This window comes from Heptranchias perlo, chromosome 16 (assembly GCF_035084215.1).
Source record: "Heptranchias perlo isolate sHepPer1 chromosome 16, sHepPer1.hap1, whole genome shotgun sequence".
Taxonomy (NCBI): Eukaryota; Metazoa; Chordata; class Chondrichthyes; order Hexanchiformes; family Hexanchidae; genus Heptranchias; species Heptranchias perlo.
In genome coordinates, this window is record NC_090340.1 from 45,955,612 (window position 1) to 45,970,559 (window position 14,948).

Consider the following 14,948-nt stretch of genomic DNA (forward strand, 5'->3'; position numbering starts at 1 on the left):
TCATGTGACATAGTGCATCTCTTATTATTCATTAGTAGCTTGGCAATGCCTTACAGGCTACATCTTACTGTGACTAAGTGCCACATGCAGGTTTGTTTCAATGATCTGGATAAGTTCAGTTTCTAGTTCTGTGTAATTCTATTTGAGCAGAAGGTGAAATCAACACCAAATTATGCAATCTTTAGTTTAAAGATATTAAAAAGGAATGTCTTCTGAATTTATTTTGACATGATCATTATATAGTCTGTCATTAATCATTCATCATATTAAACGTTAAAACTGTCTTTACGAGCAAGACGATAAAGTGCTAACAACAGATTTTTGCGCAATCTAGGGTAAAGGGAAAACCGCATTCTGAATTCATCAAAGCAATGCAGTTTTCTTCACAAATCACGATAGGGAATGCAAATTGTACCATTGCCTGTCCCCTCCCCCTCTTTCTCTCTGTCTCTGTGTGTGTCTCTCTCTCTCTCTCTCCCTTCCCCTCTCTTTGGCCTCCTTGCTTCTGTGACTATTTCTGTTCACCTCATCTTTCTGATTTAAGTGTAATCACTATATTTTTAGTGGTAACTGTTACCCTTATGCCTGTCTTTGTTCTGTTTATTCTGCTCTCTGTCTCTCTCTTCCATTAGGAAAATTAAGATGTAACTTAATTCAAAAGATCAATTTTAACTCTATTTGGTTATGTTGAACATGCATTTAGAGTGAAAAGTTATCTCAACTATTGCATTTAAAACGATGATCTATAATTCATCATAGAAGATACCCATCAGCATGGTGAGAAATAATAAATCAGTGATGCAATTTCTGTCACAAAAAACTACTCTTGTTTGATCTTGAATGATAGTTTCAGTAAAAACATAATTTAAAACAGTAAACAGTAATGACTTTAATAAAATTAAAATGCGTGCATTGCACTTTTGGGAACCCGTGGAAGTAAAAACAAAATGCAATGGTGGTCTTAAGAGCACAATTAATATTATACAAGTATTGTGATTCAAAAACATGGACTAAATCCCTTTTTTGTGCATAACCAATTACTGCAGAAAAGTAACCCTTTAATCTTTCCATCTTTTAAAATACGCTCCATCTTCCTGTAATGCTTCAAAATGTTTTGCCCAAAATCTTATGATACAAAGTGCTTTAAATTAGAATTAGATGAGTGTTTACAAGTATTGAACATTTTTGAATTTGAGTTATTCTTAGAATAAGCTGAAAACTTATGTATTTTTTAAACTTAGCATAGAAATGCTACTGCAATCCTCGTAGGGGAATCTTAACAGCCCTGGATGGACTAGACCTCAATTCACATCAATAATCATTACCCCTAATGGCAATGAAAATAAGTGGAAAATAATTCCTTCTCCTGAAAAAATAGCATTGTTGAATCATTCAGGAAGTGAGGAACTTGCAGTATTTTAGTGCACATCTTAGTCTGCACAGTGCACAGTAATGAAACTTGAAACTAGCTGATATTCAATATGGCTATTTTGGTCCAAATATTGTGCAAAGATATTCCTATAACATGAGCTAAAATTGGGTTTTCATAGGATGATCCAAGAATCCCCACTGCCACCTGGCTGGGAGATGAAATACACAAATGAAGGGGTTCGATATTTTGTGGACCATAACACTCGCTCCACCACCTTTAAAGATGCTCGAACTGGATTTGATTCCATCTCTAGGTAAATATATTTTTTGTTTAGGATTATTGCAGTATTTTTTGCACTGTGACAAAAATATGGGAAGGTTACTTTTCCAGCATATTTACACAGTACAAATTGCAATGTTTTATTTTTATGATTTGTGTATAATCATGTTCTGTGCTGATATCCTGGCAATTTCAGTTGACTAACTGATGGCAATTAGCATTTAATGTTACAAATGATAAGTGGTACTGGATTGTGGTTTGCTTCAAATGTTTATTTTGGTCATATCAACTCAGTGATGTAGAGAGAAGCTAAAGATATACAGCGGCCCCTAATCTGACTGGGTTCTGACATGTGCGGTTGTGTACAGTGCTATCTGAATTCTAATATTAAGTGAGAAGAACATTTAGTCTTAGGGGTTAAGCTCCTTCAATACAAGAATCCCACCTCCAGCATCAGAACCTTTACTCATGCCTAAATTATCAGTTGACCTTAGATTCTATCAGTTCTCCTTGCTGAAGTGTTTAAAAAGCACACCAAACTTGAAAACTTTGTGACATTTAATTTTTATCTTATGGTCCATCTTTACTATGAAATAAAATGAAGAAACATGGACTTTTGTGATCTTCATCATGTGTACATGCATTAGGGACCCCTGTGTGTCAGAGGATAAACGCTAAAGTTTATTAAAACCCAAAAAATGTATCTTTTAGATTTTTTTTACAAACCTCTGTAAGCTTTTCACAATTGAGATGTCTAAATGTGCTCTCCTGTACTGCTAAGAATGATTGACTCTTGAAAAAGAACATATTAAAAGTGATACCCGTAAATTGCTTATTTGATGTTCTTGGCATTAATATTTTTGCTTTCAAAAACATCTGAACAATGATTGTATATATCACAAATCAGAAATAACATTGTAATTCCTGTGGCTGTCCTCCCTTCTCGTTTCTTCTCCATTAGATAGTCTCTTAGTCTGCATCATCTTCCTTCAGCTACTATGCCAAGCAAACTCCTGCATACCTTCTGGTGCCAGTGTTGCAGTCATAGAGACTGGCAGCAGCAGAACATCTAGATTTCATTTTTTTTCTTTTTTCATGGGGTGATATATGTTAGTGGTTCGAGAGAACTATCTAGTCAACCTACCTAAGAACTATCCTGATTTATGATTCATATGAAGGAGCAATGCAAGTATCCGGCACTGAGACACACAGCTATTGGGGTACAAGGAGCTCATATGCAGCACCAAGTGGGCCCTTCATAATAATGTTGTGTTGCCAATCAGTATGTGACAAGATGTTAAAATAGATGCAGGAATGATTCACATTAACCACTGCAAATTCATTAATAATTTCAGACTAGTGTAAATATTCCACGAGTTAGCAGTGCTGCAATGCTGAGAGACTGTTTACCATGGCTAGAGAGTCTAGAACTAGGGAGCATAGTCTCAGGATAAGGGGTCGGCCATTTAAGACTGAGATGAGGAGGAATTTCTTCACTCAGAGGGTTGTGAATCTTTGGAATTCACTACCCCGGAGGACTGTGGATGCTGTTCATTGAATATGTTCAAGACTGAGATCGATAGATTTTTGGACTCTAGGGGAATCAAGGGATATGGCGATCGGGCAAGAAAGTGGAGTTGAGGTCGAAGATCAGCCATGATCTTAATGAATGGTGGAGCAGGCTCGAGGGACCATATGGCCTACTCTTGCTCCTATTTCTTATGTTCTTACGCTTGTAGTGCTCCAAAGCTGTATTTAATGGACCATGAAAGAAACCCCCATATTTGACACACTTCTAAATAAACATACTTCATGCTTATTTGTCTAAATGGATCCATCGCTTATTTTTAACATCTCTTCATACTTTCATTATTTCATCGAAATTAACATTGTGTATATAACACTTTTAAATATCACTGAAATCAGTTAGAAATGAACTGCTATTCTTTTGGGTAAACCTCTGAATACTGGTTTCAACATTTGATTTGCTAACCAGATTGAGCTCCAATTTGTTGTGCTAAAAGTAAGTTAATGTCATTACAAAACTTCAACTTTTTAATAACTTTGCAGTGCAAAAAGTAGCTCTCCGGCAGCATATGATCGAAGCTTTCGATGGAAGTATCACCAATTCCGATTCCTCTGCCATGTGAGTATAATGCTACTGAAAGATAAAGAATTATGTTTAGTATTTATTTTAGTATTTTTGTGACAAATTAAAATGTAAAATGCAAATTGCATGAATCAGTATAAAATGAATTACTGCAAATATCTTCAAAAAATTAATAATTATAGTGGTACAATTTTAGCCATACATGCTATTCTTACAGTTTGTTTTTCTGTAAGCAGCTGTAACTAACTATCCCTACCAGATTATTCTGCTCAAACTAAGATTTTGTTTTACAATGCTTAGGACTTCACATAGTAGTTTATTGGTATGCAAAGTGACTTGTTGTATTGCCAGTTATATTCTGGTTAGGGTAGTGTGGTTATGTTACTGGACTAGTAATCCAGAGGCCTGGAATAATAATGGATGACACCAAATTGGGTGCAGTGGCCTATGATGCTAACCAAAGTATGATAATACAAATGGATTTGGAAAGGCTAGGTCAATGGGCTGAGAGATGTCAAATGGAGTTCCACGTGGATTGGAGTTCCACATGGATAAGTATCAAGTCATAAGATGACAGAGAAGAAGTGATAATGTGGATTATATAATAAATGTTAATGTGCTTGAGGTAATGAGCATAAAAGAGATCTGGGACCTTTTGATGCGCAGTCCAGTGTTTACAATTGGTGAAGAAAGCAACTAAGATGTTGGGACCTATAGCTAGGATGTGAAGTGTAAAGTGATGATGTCAAGCTTGTTTTTAGCCTTGGTGTGGCCGCATCTGGAGTACTGTTAGTTTTTGGTCTCAGTTAAACAGGAAAGATGTAGAATTAGTGGGGGATTTCAGTTATGAGGTTGATTTCTGAACTTAGAAGGCTGAGTTATGAGGATAGATTGTCTACCCTGGGACCACTCTGGAGAAAGATGAGGGAGAATTTGGCGGAGGTCTCAAGATTTTCATGGGTATGGAGAATTTGGATTGAGGAAAGTTCTTTTGTCAGGGACAGGATTCAAGGACTAGGGAATACAGTTTAAAGTTAAGGGTGTCAAAAGAAAATAGGATATTTAGTTAACTTTTTCTCAGCAAAAAACTGGTAGAATTGTGAAACAGAGCAGTTGGAGTATTGGAATAGAAAGCTTTGGCAGGTTTTTAAAAAAAAGAACTGGATGATTTCCTTTTGGGAGAGGGGATACAGGGCTCTTAGTTCTAGAATCACGGTGGTTTAGAACAGTAGGCCAGATAGATCATCTTCCCAAAATATTACTACGTCACTATGGAAAAAAAATTACTATTTTACAATTTCCCCTTTAATGCCAATTTCACATGTAATTTTAAAAGCAATTAATTTTAAGCTTTAATTTATCGCCATCATTCTGCTTCTCATAACTTACTGATGTGTACATGTGCAAACCCACCCCCCACCCCCACCACTGCGGGGCAGGCAGCCATAGATGTCTTCATGGCGTGAGTCAAACCCTATCCAGTTTTCTCTTCCTATTAATTGTTGGGTTGACAGCTAATTTGCACTTGTGCCAACTGCAATAACAGTTTACTAGATGAAGTAACCTAGGTGCAAATAGCAGCTGAGGCTTTGACTTGTGGTTCTACTTTTTTTTTAAAATTAAAGCTTACTTTTTGGATAATGCAAAGTAGCTTTGTTGGGATGAGCTGCTCCATCTAGTGGCCTGACCAAGAACTAGTTTCCAGCTGTGGTATGGTGGATTTGGAAGACAGCCTTGGAACTGAAACCATATCCATATTTGTGGCTCTTACTTGAATATATAACACACATGTTAGATGTACATGACATTTGAGAAATAAGCAAAATGTAAACAAAAAAATTATGGTTTTCTTTGTGACCTTTAAAACTGAATTTTTTCTCCATGTTAACCCTTTTCCACTTGCTGCACCCAAGCTATCCTTGGTTACAAAGGCAGTATTTTTTGCCTAATGCTTTCTTCATGACATCATTCACACCTTTCCTTGGTTGACCTTCCAAGATGCATGCTTAAGCAAATTAAGAAAGAGCCCTTAGCCAGTTTTCCCTCCATCTAGTTGGCAGCAACCTATGACTGATGAGGTGTGCTTACTAGGGGAGATTGGGTGATCTAACATCAGGGTGCAGTGGGAGACAAATGTAATTAAAACAGATGTCTTATAAATTTTCCTCTATAGTTGCTGGGTGCACAAGAAGACTTTGAAAACTTGTACTGGACTAAACCAGAGATTTCTCATAGTTGAAGCTGAGACTCAAACACTGAACTTGGAATATATCATATCATAGTAGGTACAGCACTGGAGGAGGCCATTCGGCCCATCGTGTCTGTGCCGGCTCTTTGAAAGAGCTATCCAATTAATCCCATTTCCTTGCTCTTTACCCATAGTCCTGTAAATTTTTTCCCTTCAAGTACCACTCCAATTCCCTTTTGAAAGTTGCTATTGAATCTACTTCCACCACCCTTTCAGGCAGTGCATTACAACTCGTTGCTACAAGTTGCCTCTGGCTCTCTTGCGGATCACCTTAAATCTGTGTCCTCTGGTTACCGACCCTTCTGCCACTGGAAACGTTTTCTCCTTATTTACTCTGTCAAAACAATTCATGATTTTGAACACCTCTATCAAATCTCCCCTTAACCTTCTCTGTTCGAAGGAGAACAACCCCAGATTCTTCCGTCTCTCCACATAACTGCAGTCCTCATCTGTGGTACCATTCTAGTTAATCTCTTCTGCACCCTCTCCAAGGCCTTGACAGCCTTCCTAAAGTGTGGTGTCCAGAAGTGAATACAATATTCCAGCTGCAGCCTAACCAGTATTTTACAAAGGTTTAGCATAACTTCCTCGCTTTTATACTCCAAGCCTCTATTAATAAAGCCCAGGATCCCATATGCTTTTATAACGGCCTTCTCAACTTGTCCGCCACCTTCAAGGATTTGTGTACATATACCCCCAGGTTTCTGTTCCTGCACTTCCTTTAAAATTGTATAATTTTGTATAAAATTGTATAATATTGCCTCTCCTCATTCTTCCTCCCAAAATGTATCACTTCACACTGCTCTGCGTTAAATTTCATCTGCCATTCGTCTGCCCATTTCACCAGTCTGCCTATGTCCTCCTGAAGTCTGTTACTATCCTCCACATTGTTTACTACATTTCCAAGTTTCATGTCATCTGCAAACTTTGAAATTATACTCTCTATACCCAAGTCCAGGTCATTAATATGTTTTGTGTTTTGTTTTTTTGAGATAGAGTTCAATTCATGTCAAGAAATGAAATTATTTGAAATCTCACATTGTGGTGCTTTTTCCAACACTGCAGAAATAAGGGGAATAATAAATACGCTTGAAAGACCTTGAGATACAAACCTTGCCGGCTTTTAAGGTTCTGTATATGTGTTTAGAATTTGTATTTCTTCTGATATGATAAATGTTCTCTTATTTTTAGTGTATGTTGTTTGTTGTTTCAGTCTAATGCATTACCAAGTCATGTTAAAATCAGTGTCTCCAGACAGACGTTATTTGAGGATTCCTTTCAGCAGGTAACGAAAAGTTTTTAAATACTAAATGCTAGTAATAAAGGTGCCATACAAAATAAAATACAAATTTAATGCATCCTAATTTTTTCCTACAGGCAAATTTACTGGTAGGGCTGAAAATAACATTGTATTGTCAAATTTTTATTATGCATTTGAGGATGCAAAGATGCATGCTTGAACAGTTTAGATAAAGAGCGTTAACCAGTCTCCTCCCACCCCCTCCCAATCTGGTAAGCAACCACCCAAGACTGATGAGATTTGTTCACTATGGAGGGTTCAAACTGCTAAATTAAATCAGGAGTCACTGAATAACACGTTGAGCAACCTCTCTTGGAAATACTGTGTTAAGCATCCCCACAGTAAGGTAGGGTTGCCAAATCTGGTTAGATGTATTCATGAAGGGTTGATCCCCTGACATCTGATCATGAAGTCTGATCACATGATAATTGCCTGTAGTTTGCAACTGTTATTGCATTTACCGTATAAAGTTAAGCTATACATGCTGAAATACTTTCCTCTAACTGGTCCATCAGAGAGGAAATCCTTGCACTCTGATTCTCCATATGTGGAACTTTCCTGAGCTGCCTGTCACTTTTATCAGAAATCTTTGTCCATGGTTAGCCGTAGCCAAATGCAGCTGCTGAAAACTGCCTATTTCTGTCCTCACCAGCTCCATTGCTGTAATAACTAATTTTCAGCTAACGATCTATGTTTAAGTTATGACTTTATAGCAGTCCTCCCTCACTTCATTGGGCTCAACTTTGTTTACAACCTCCTTCATGCTACTCCTCTCATTGATGCAGACCTCAATATTTTTCCTCTATCTACTTAACTTACTGCTCTCAGTTGTCTTTTATTTGTCAATTTTGCCATCTCTCTGCTCCTGATGTTCTGTACCAGTATTGTTCTTCTCTTTGGTTCTAGTAGATTATTTGATTATGCTTCTGTCTCTCCTCTGTGCTGTCTGCTTTTGTTTTTGACTTTGTATCTCTCTAGACTCTACCACTATGCACATTTTCTTCTCTGAGCATAAGATCATAGGAAATAGGAGCAGGTGTAGGGCATACGGCTCCTCGAGCCTGCTCTGCCTTTCAATAAGATCATGGCTGATCTTCGACCTCAACTCCACTTTCCCACCCAATCCCCATATCCCTTCATTCCCCTAGAGTCCAAATGTCTATCTGTCTCAGCCTTGAATATACTGAACAACTCAGCATCCACAGCCCTCTGGGGTAGAGAATTCCAAAGATTCACAACCCTCTGAGTGAAAAAATTCCCCCTCGTTTTAGTTTTAAATGGCTGACCCCTTATCCTGAGGCTATGCCCCCTAGTTCTAGACTCTCCAGCCATGGGAAACAACCTGTCAGCATCTACCCTGTCAAGCCTGTTAAAATTGGATAGCCATAGTTGTCCTATGAAGAGAGGTTGAGTAGAATTGGCCTATACTCTGAAGTTTAGAAGAATGAGAGGTGATCTCATTGAAACATATAAGATTATGAGGGGCCTTGACAGGGTCGATGCTGAGAGATTGTTTCCCCTGGCTAGAGAGTCTCGAACTAGGGGTTATAGCCACAGGATAAAGGGTCGGCCATTCAAGTCTGAGATGAGGAGGAATTCCTTCATGCAGAGGATTGTGCATCTTTGGAATTCTCTGCCCCAGAGGGCTGTGGATGCTGAGTCATTGAATATATTCAAGGCTGAGATGGATAGATTTTTGGACTCTAGGGGAATGAAGGGATATGGGGATGGGGCGGGAAAGTGGAGCTGAGGCCGAAGATCAGCCATGATTTGATTGCATGGCGGAGCAGGCTCTAGGCGGCGTGTGGCCTCCTCCTGCTCCTATTTCTTATGTTCTTATGTGGTGAAGGATGGAATACTAGAGCTTGGTATTTAGTTGCTTCCAACCTTTATTCACAGAGATTCCCCTTACACACACCACACCCTAGCAATGTTCTGTTATAAAAATGATACAAGAGAGTCCCCAATTGATACCCACCACCTGAATACAATTAACACTAATTGATATAAATCATACAATTAACAAAGCCCCCTCAGAATCTTGTATGTTTTAATGAGATCACCTCTCATTCTTCTAAACTCCAGAGAGTACTGGCCCATTCTACTCAATCTCTCCTGATCGTACGACCCTCTCATCCCAGGAATTAATCGTGAATCTTTGTTGCACCACAATTATATCCTTCCTTAGATAAGGAAACCAAAACTATACATGGTACTCCAGATGAGGTCTCACCAAAGCCCTGTACAATTGTAGCAAGACTTCCTTACTCTTGGCCTCCAACCCCCTTGCAATAAAGGCCAACATGCCATTTGACTTCCTAATTGCTTGCTGTACCTGCATGCTAACTTTGTGTTTCCCACTAGTTGCAGCCTGCCAACCTGCAAATGACCCGTTTACCCCTACTGTCTGTTTTCTGTCTGTTAAACAATTTGCTATCCATGCTAATATATTCCCCCCAACCCCATGAACCCTTATCTTGTATAATATCTTATATTATGTGGCACCTTATCGAATGGCTTTTGAAAATCCAAATATACTACATCCACTGGTTCCCTTTTATCTACCCTGCTAGTTACATCCTCAAAAAATTGTAATAAATTTGTCAAACACGGTTTCCCTTTCATAAAACTGTGCTGACTCTGCGTAATCATATTATGATTTTCTATGTGCCCTGTTACCATTTCCTTAAAAATGGATTTCAGCATTTTCCCAATGACTGATGTCAGGCTAACTGGCCTGTAGTTCCCTGTTTTCTCTCTTCCCTTCTTTTTGTGTCATCTACTGTGATGACAGATACAAAATATTTGTTTAACATCTCTGCCATTTCCTTATTCCCCATTATAATTTCTCCCCTCCTGAGTAATGTGCATGACCGAATAAGGATACTGAACAAGTCAAGGAATGAGGTGGCGTTCCCACAATTGACTTTGGCCTTATTTATCGCTTTAATGTTTTTGCTCATTCTTTTTTTCTGCCATGCACATTGCTAGGACTAGAAAGTGTGTTCATTAGCAGCGAAACTTGGTATGAAGTCTTTCCAATGAGAGGTATCTCATCATTATTACGACTTGAAACACTCAGTACAAGGCTGTACAATCATTTACAACTGATCGAGACAAAATGCAGGAGCTAAATTAACAGAGTTGAAATGACATTGTCACTGTAACATTCTGGATTAATTATTATTAGCTCCTGATAATTTAGCTCTCTCACGTTGAGCATAGTAGCTCTCTTCATCCAGTTCCCTGTATAACATCCTTGGCAATCATTGTCCTTGTGCATATATTTATAAAATATATTAAAATATGCACTGCAGTATTTTTTGGAAAATATAATTCTTTGATTTAGGTTAAACTAGAAATTGAAATGATAATTGCTACTCTCTTTAAATTTTCTTTTTTGTAAATGTAAATTGACAGAAAATAGTTCCTGAAATTTATTTTGTAATTCATATCTTTCATTAAAATATTTTGAATAATTTAACATACAGATAATGAACATGAAGCCGTATGACTTGCGCCGTCGGCTGTATATAATAATGCGTGGAGAGGAGGGTTTGGATTATGGAGGCATAGCTAGGTGAGTAATTCTGCAAGAGTACAGTTATTAGGGTGACATCTACTTCTTTCTGCCTTGCTTGGCTCAGTTGGTAGCATCTCACCTCTGAGTCATAAGATTATGGTTTGAGCACATAACCTGGGCTGACATTTGTGTAGTAATGAGGGAGTGCAGCATTCTCAAAGGTGGTGTTTTTCAGATATGGTCACTTAAGCTAAGGCCCTGTCCGCCTGTTCAGGTGGATATAAAAGGTCGTAAGATTTTGGAGAATAGCAACGAGTTCTCATGGTGTCCTGGCCAACATTCTTCCCTCAACCAACGTCAACAAAAACAATTTATCTGGTCATCCACTCATAGGTTGCTTGTGGGATCTTGTGTGCAAATCGGTTGCCATGTTTGCCAATATAACAAGAATGATTGCATCTCAAAAAAAAAAGTAATTCTTTGATTGTAAAATGCTTTGGGACACCCTGCAGATATGTATGGCACTATATAAATACAAGTTCTTTCTTTAGCAGCTACATTATGGCTACAGACCTACACTAACAACAAATACTCAGATGCTTGTTCATTGTCTATTTTGATGTTAATAAATATGATGGCTACATAGAAACATAGAAAATAGGAGCAGGAGTAGGCCATTCGGCCCTTTGAGCCTGCTCCGCCATTCATTATGATCATGGCTGATCCTCTATCTCAATACCATATTCCCGCTCTCTCCCCATACCCCTTGATGCCTTTTGTAGCTCGAAATCTATCTAGTTCCTTCTTAAATATATTCAGTGACTTGGCCTCCACAGCCTTTTGTGGTAGAGAATTCCACAGGTTCACCACCCTCTGAGTGAAGAAATTTCTCCTCCTCTCCGTCCTAAATGTCCTACCCCGTATCCTGAGACTGTGATCCCTTGTTCTGGACCCCCCCCCCCCCCCCCAGCCAGGGGAAACATCCTCCCTGCATCCAGTCTATGTAGCCCTGTCAGAATTTTATATGTTTCAATGAGATCCCCTCTCATTTTTCTAAACGCGAGTGAATACAGGCCGAGTCGACCCAATCTCTCCTCATACGACAGTCCTGCCATCCCAGGAATCAATCTGGTGAACCTTCGCTGCACTCCCTCTATGGCAAGTATATCCTTTCTTAGGTAAGGAGACCAAAACTGCACACAATACTCCAGGTGTGGTCTCACCAAGGCCCTGAATAACTGCAGTAAGACATCCTTTCTCCTGTACTCAAATCCTCTTGCAATGAAGGCCAACATACCATTTGCCTTCCTAACTGCTTGCTGCACCTGCATGTTTGCTTTCAGTGACTGGTGTACAAGGACATTCAGGTCCCTTTGTACATCAACATTCCCCAATCTAGCACCATTTAAATAATACTCTGCCTTTCTGTTTTTCCTTCCAAAGTTGATAACTTCACATTTATCAACGTTATACTGCATCTGCCATGTATTTGCCCACTCACTCAACTTGTCTAAATTGCCTTGAAGCCTCTTTGCATCCTCCTCACAACTCACGATCCCATCTAGTTTTGTGTTGTAGTAAACTTGGAAATATTACATTTGGTTCCCTCATCCAAATCATCAACATATATTATGAATAGCTGGGGCCCAAGCACTGATCCCTGCGGTACCCCACTAGTCACTGCCTGCCACCCCGAAAAAGACCCATTTATTCCTACTCTCTGTTTCCTGCCTGTTAAACAATTTTCAATCCATGCCAGTATATAACCACCAATCCCATGTGCTTCAATTTTGCACACTACTGCTTAAGTGGGACTTTATCAAAGGCCTTCTGAAAATCCAAATAAACCACATCCACTGGTTCTCCCTTATCTATTCTACCAGTTACATCCTCAAAAAACTCCAATGGTTTGTCAAACATGATTTCCCTTTCATAAATCCATGTTGACTTTGTCTAATCCCTTTGATATTTTCTAAGTGTCCTGTTATCACATCCCTTATAATAGACCATACAATTTTACACTGTGACATTAAGACCAAATCTGTTGGACTTTCAAACCTATTTGATAAATTCCGATGCAACAAAAAACTTGCATTTATATAGTGTCTACCACGACCTCCGGACATCCTAGAGCACATCATCTACAGTGAATTACTTTTGAATCGCCACTGTTATTATGTAAGCAAACATGGCAGCCCCTTTGCACATAGCAAGCAGTTATTTATTTCAAATGGAAAAATGTTACTTAAAATTTTACAAACTCATTAGTGTTTTTTTGTGTAAGTAAAAGTTAGATTAAGTCACTGCTGTGTTTGGGTTACAAATCTCCTTTTAACAGTGGGTCTATCCAGACATTTCACTCTTGGTGAAACGACATGTGGCTAAATGCTCATATTTATTTTCAGCCTCTCTTGTCATGTATTTTTTCATGTACAAATATGTAATTAGGTGTGCAACTGAACATATTAATGCCATACAGGAAATGCTGTCAAACAGTTTTTTAAAATTACAGCAGCATTCTGGCTAATTAAAGATGCTACAGTTGCATAATTCTTTTACAAAATTATTATATAATTATGAAACTACAGTTTCATATTGCACTTCAATTTCTGAAAAGATACAAAACAGTACTACACAAACATCAAACTACAGTGGAACCTCAATTATCTTTGTTCTCATTATCTGCATGCTTGATGATCCATAAAAAATTTTGTGACAATGGGAGACCAACAGCGACAGACAGTTGAAGTTTGCTTGACTATGAACCTACTTGCCAGTAAGATGTGTTGGAATTGCAACAATGGATCAATCAGCTGTTCTGCCAGCTCACATCTCCCCATTTACTTGCTTGTGATTCCAACTACTGGATCTGCCACTCATCTAAGAAAGCTGGCCAAAAAAATGTTTTCCCAATCACCCTAACCTAAGGAGTTGAGCGCTAAAAACTATATGTGTTCTTCTCCCAAATTCTGTTGACATCCTCTGCAGCAATGATCACAGCAGAGTTGCCTGCCTTAAAATCAATACAAAGTCTGCCTGTTTAAATGTGCTCCTGTGCTGTGAGGAGGTGTCAGCTGCAAGATCAGCTGTTTTAGCACCAGCCAATCTTGCTGGCAGAAGTAGTCGAGGTGAGTGCTGCTCGAGGAAACTACGGCGGCAGGGCAGAGGAGTGGTGCAGTTGGCCATATGCAATAATCTGGGGTAGGGAGTCCCATCGTTTAGGGCAAATAATTGAATTTCCACGTTCTTATAAAAGAATTATGAATATTTTTGAGACATGTTATGTACGTTTACAAATTATTATTGTTTCAACAATATCAATGCAATTCATATTTTGAGATTTCTGAAAAGGTCACAATCCTTGATAGCGATTGTCATTTGAACATACTGTCCCCTTAATTCTCATGAACTATTGTTTGTTACCCCATTTTAAGTGTTACCCCTTTCTAAGCGTTAATCTACTCTGACTTTGAAACAAGTATGTTATATCCTGTTTCTTAAACATATATTCATATTCCATGTTTTTCTCTGCATTTAGTGTTCTGCAGATTTCTTAATTCCTGTTAAATGGTGCATACAACTACAAAGCAATACGAAATCTACCTTGAAATAGTTGGGGGAGGGTAGCTGTTTGGTGAGATGTTTTTCTGTGTAACAACTTGATGAACACTAGCACTAAGCACAACCCAAGAATATTTGGTAAATGCTGGTGTCAGATAATGTGTTGTATTGTGATGAAAAGAAAAACTAGTTTTCGGTTCTTTTTTGCAATATACAGAATGTACTCCTAACTGATATCAGAAAATTGATACTTCTCAAATTTCAGTGTATATTAATGGTCTTGAGATACATGTTATGCCTTAGTTTTGAATGCAAAATATATAAATTATGTGTAATATATTTAGTTTTAGATACATAAATGAGCACTAAATTCTAGCAGGTGGTTGGCTGCATGAAACCCTAATTGACATAAAATCTTCATTAGAGGCTGCAGTTGATAATTTAAAAAATATTTTGGTGACTCATTGTGGTTATTATTCTGAAATACTTGAATTTAAAATTTCCTAAAATGTCATGGCCGCTAAAAGATCATTTTTGTGCTGATTTCATTATTGT

General features: G+C 38.2%; 1 protein-coding gene across 2 annotated transcripts in view; it reads left to right on the forward strand.

Moving 5' to 3' along the window:
* Positions 1-14,948, forward strand: part of wwp2 (WW domain containing E3 ubiquitin protein ligase 2) — a 166,849-nt gene that overhangs the window by 127,400 nt on the left and 24,501 nt on the right. The window contains exons 13-16 of one of the 2 annotated variants that reach the window (XM_067998078.1): positions 1,551-1,685; positions 3,722-3,797; positions 7,223-7,294; positions 10,801-10,889. In XM_067998078.1, the coding sequence (XP_067854179.1) occupies positions 1,551-1,685; positions 3,722-3,797; positions 7,223-7,294; positions 10,801-10,889 (372 nt within the window). The remainder of the gene's footprint in view (positions 1-1,550; positions 1,686-3,721; positions 3,798-7,222; positions 7,295-10,800; positions 10,890-14,948) is intronic. The other variant, XM_067998079.1, reaches the window with a different exon arrangement.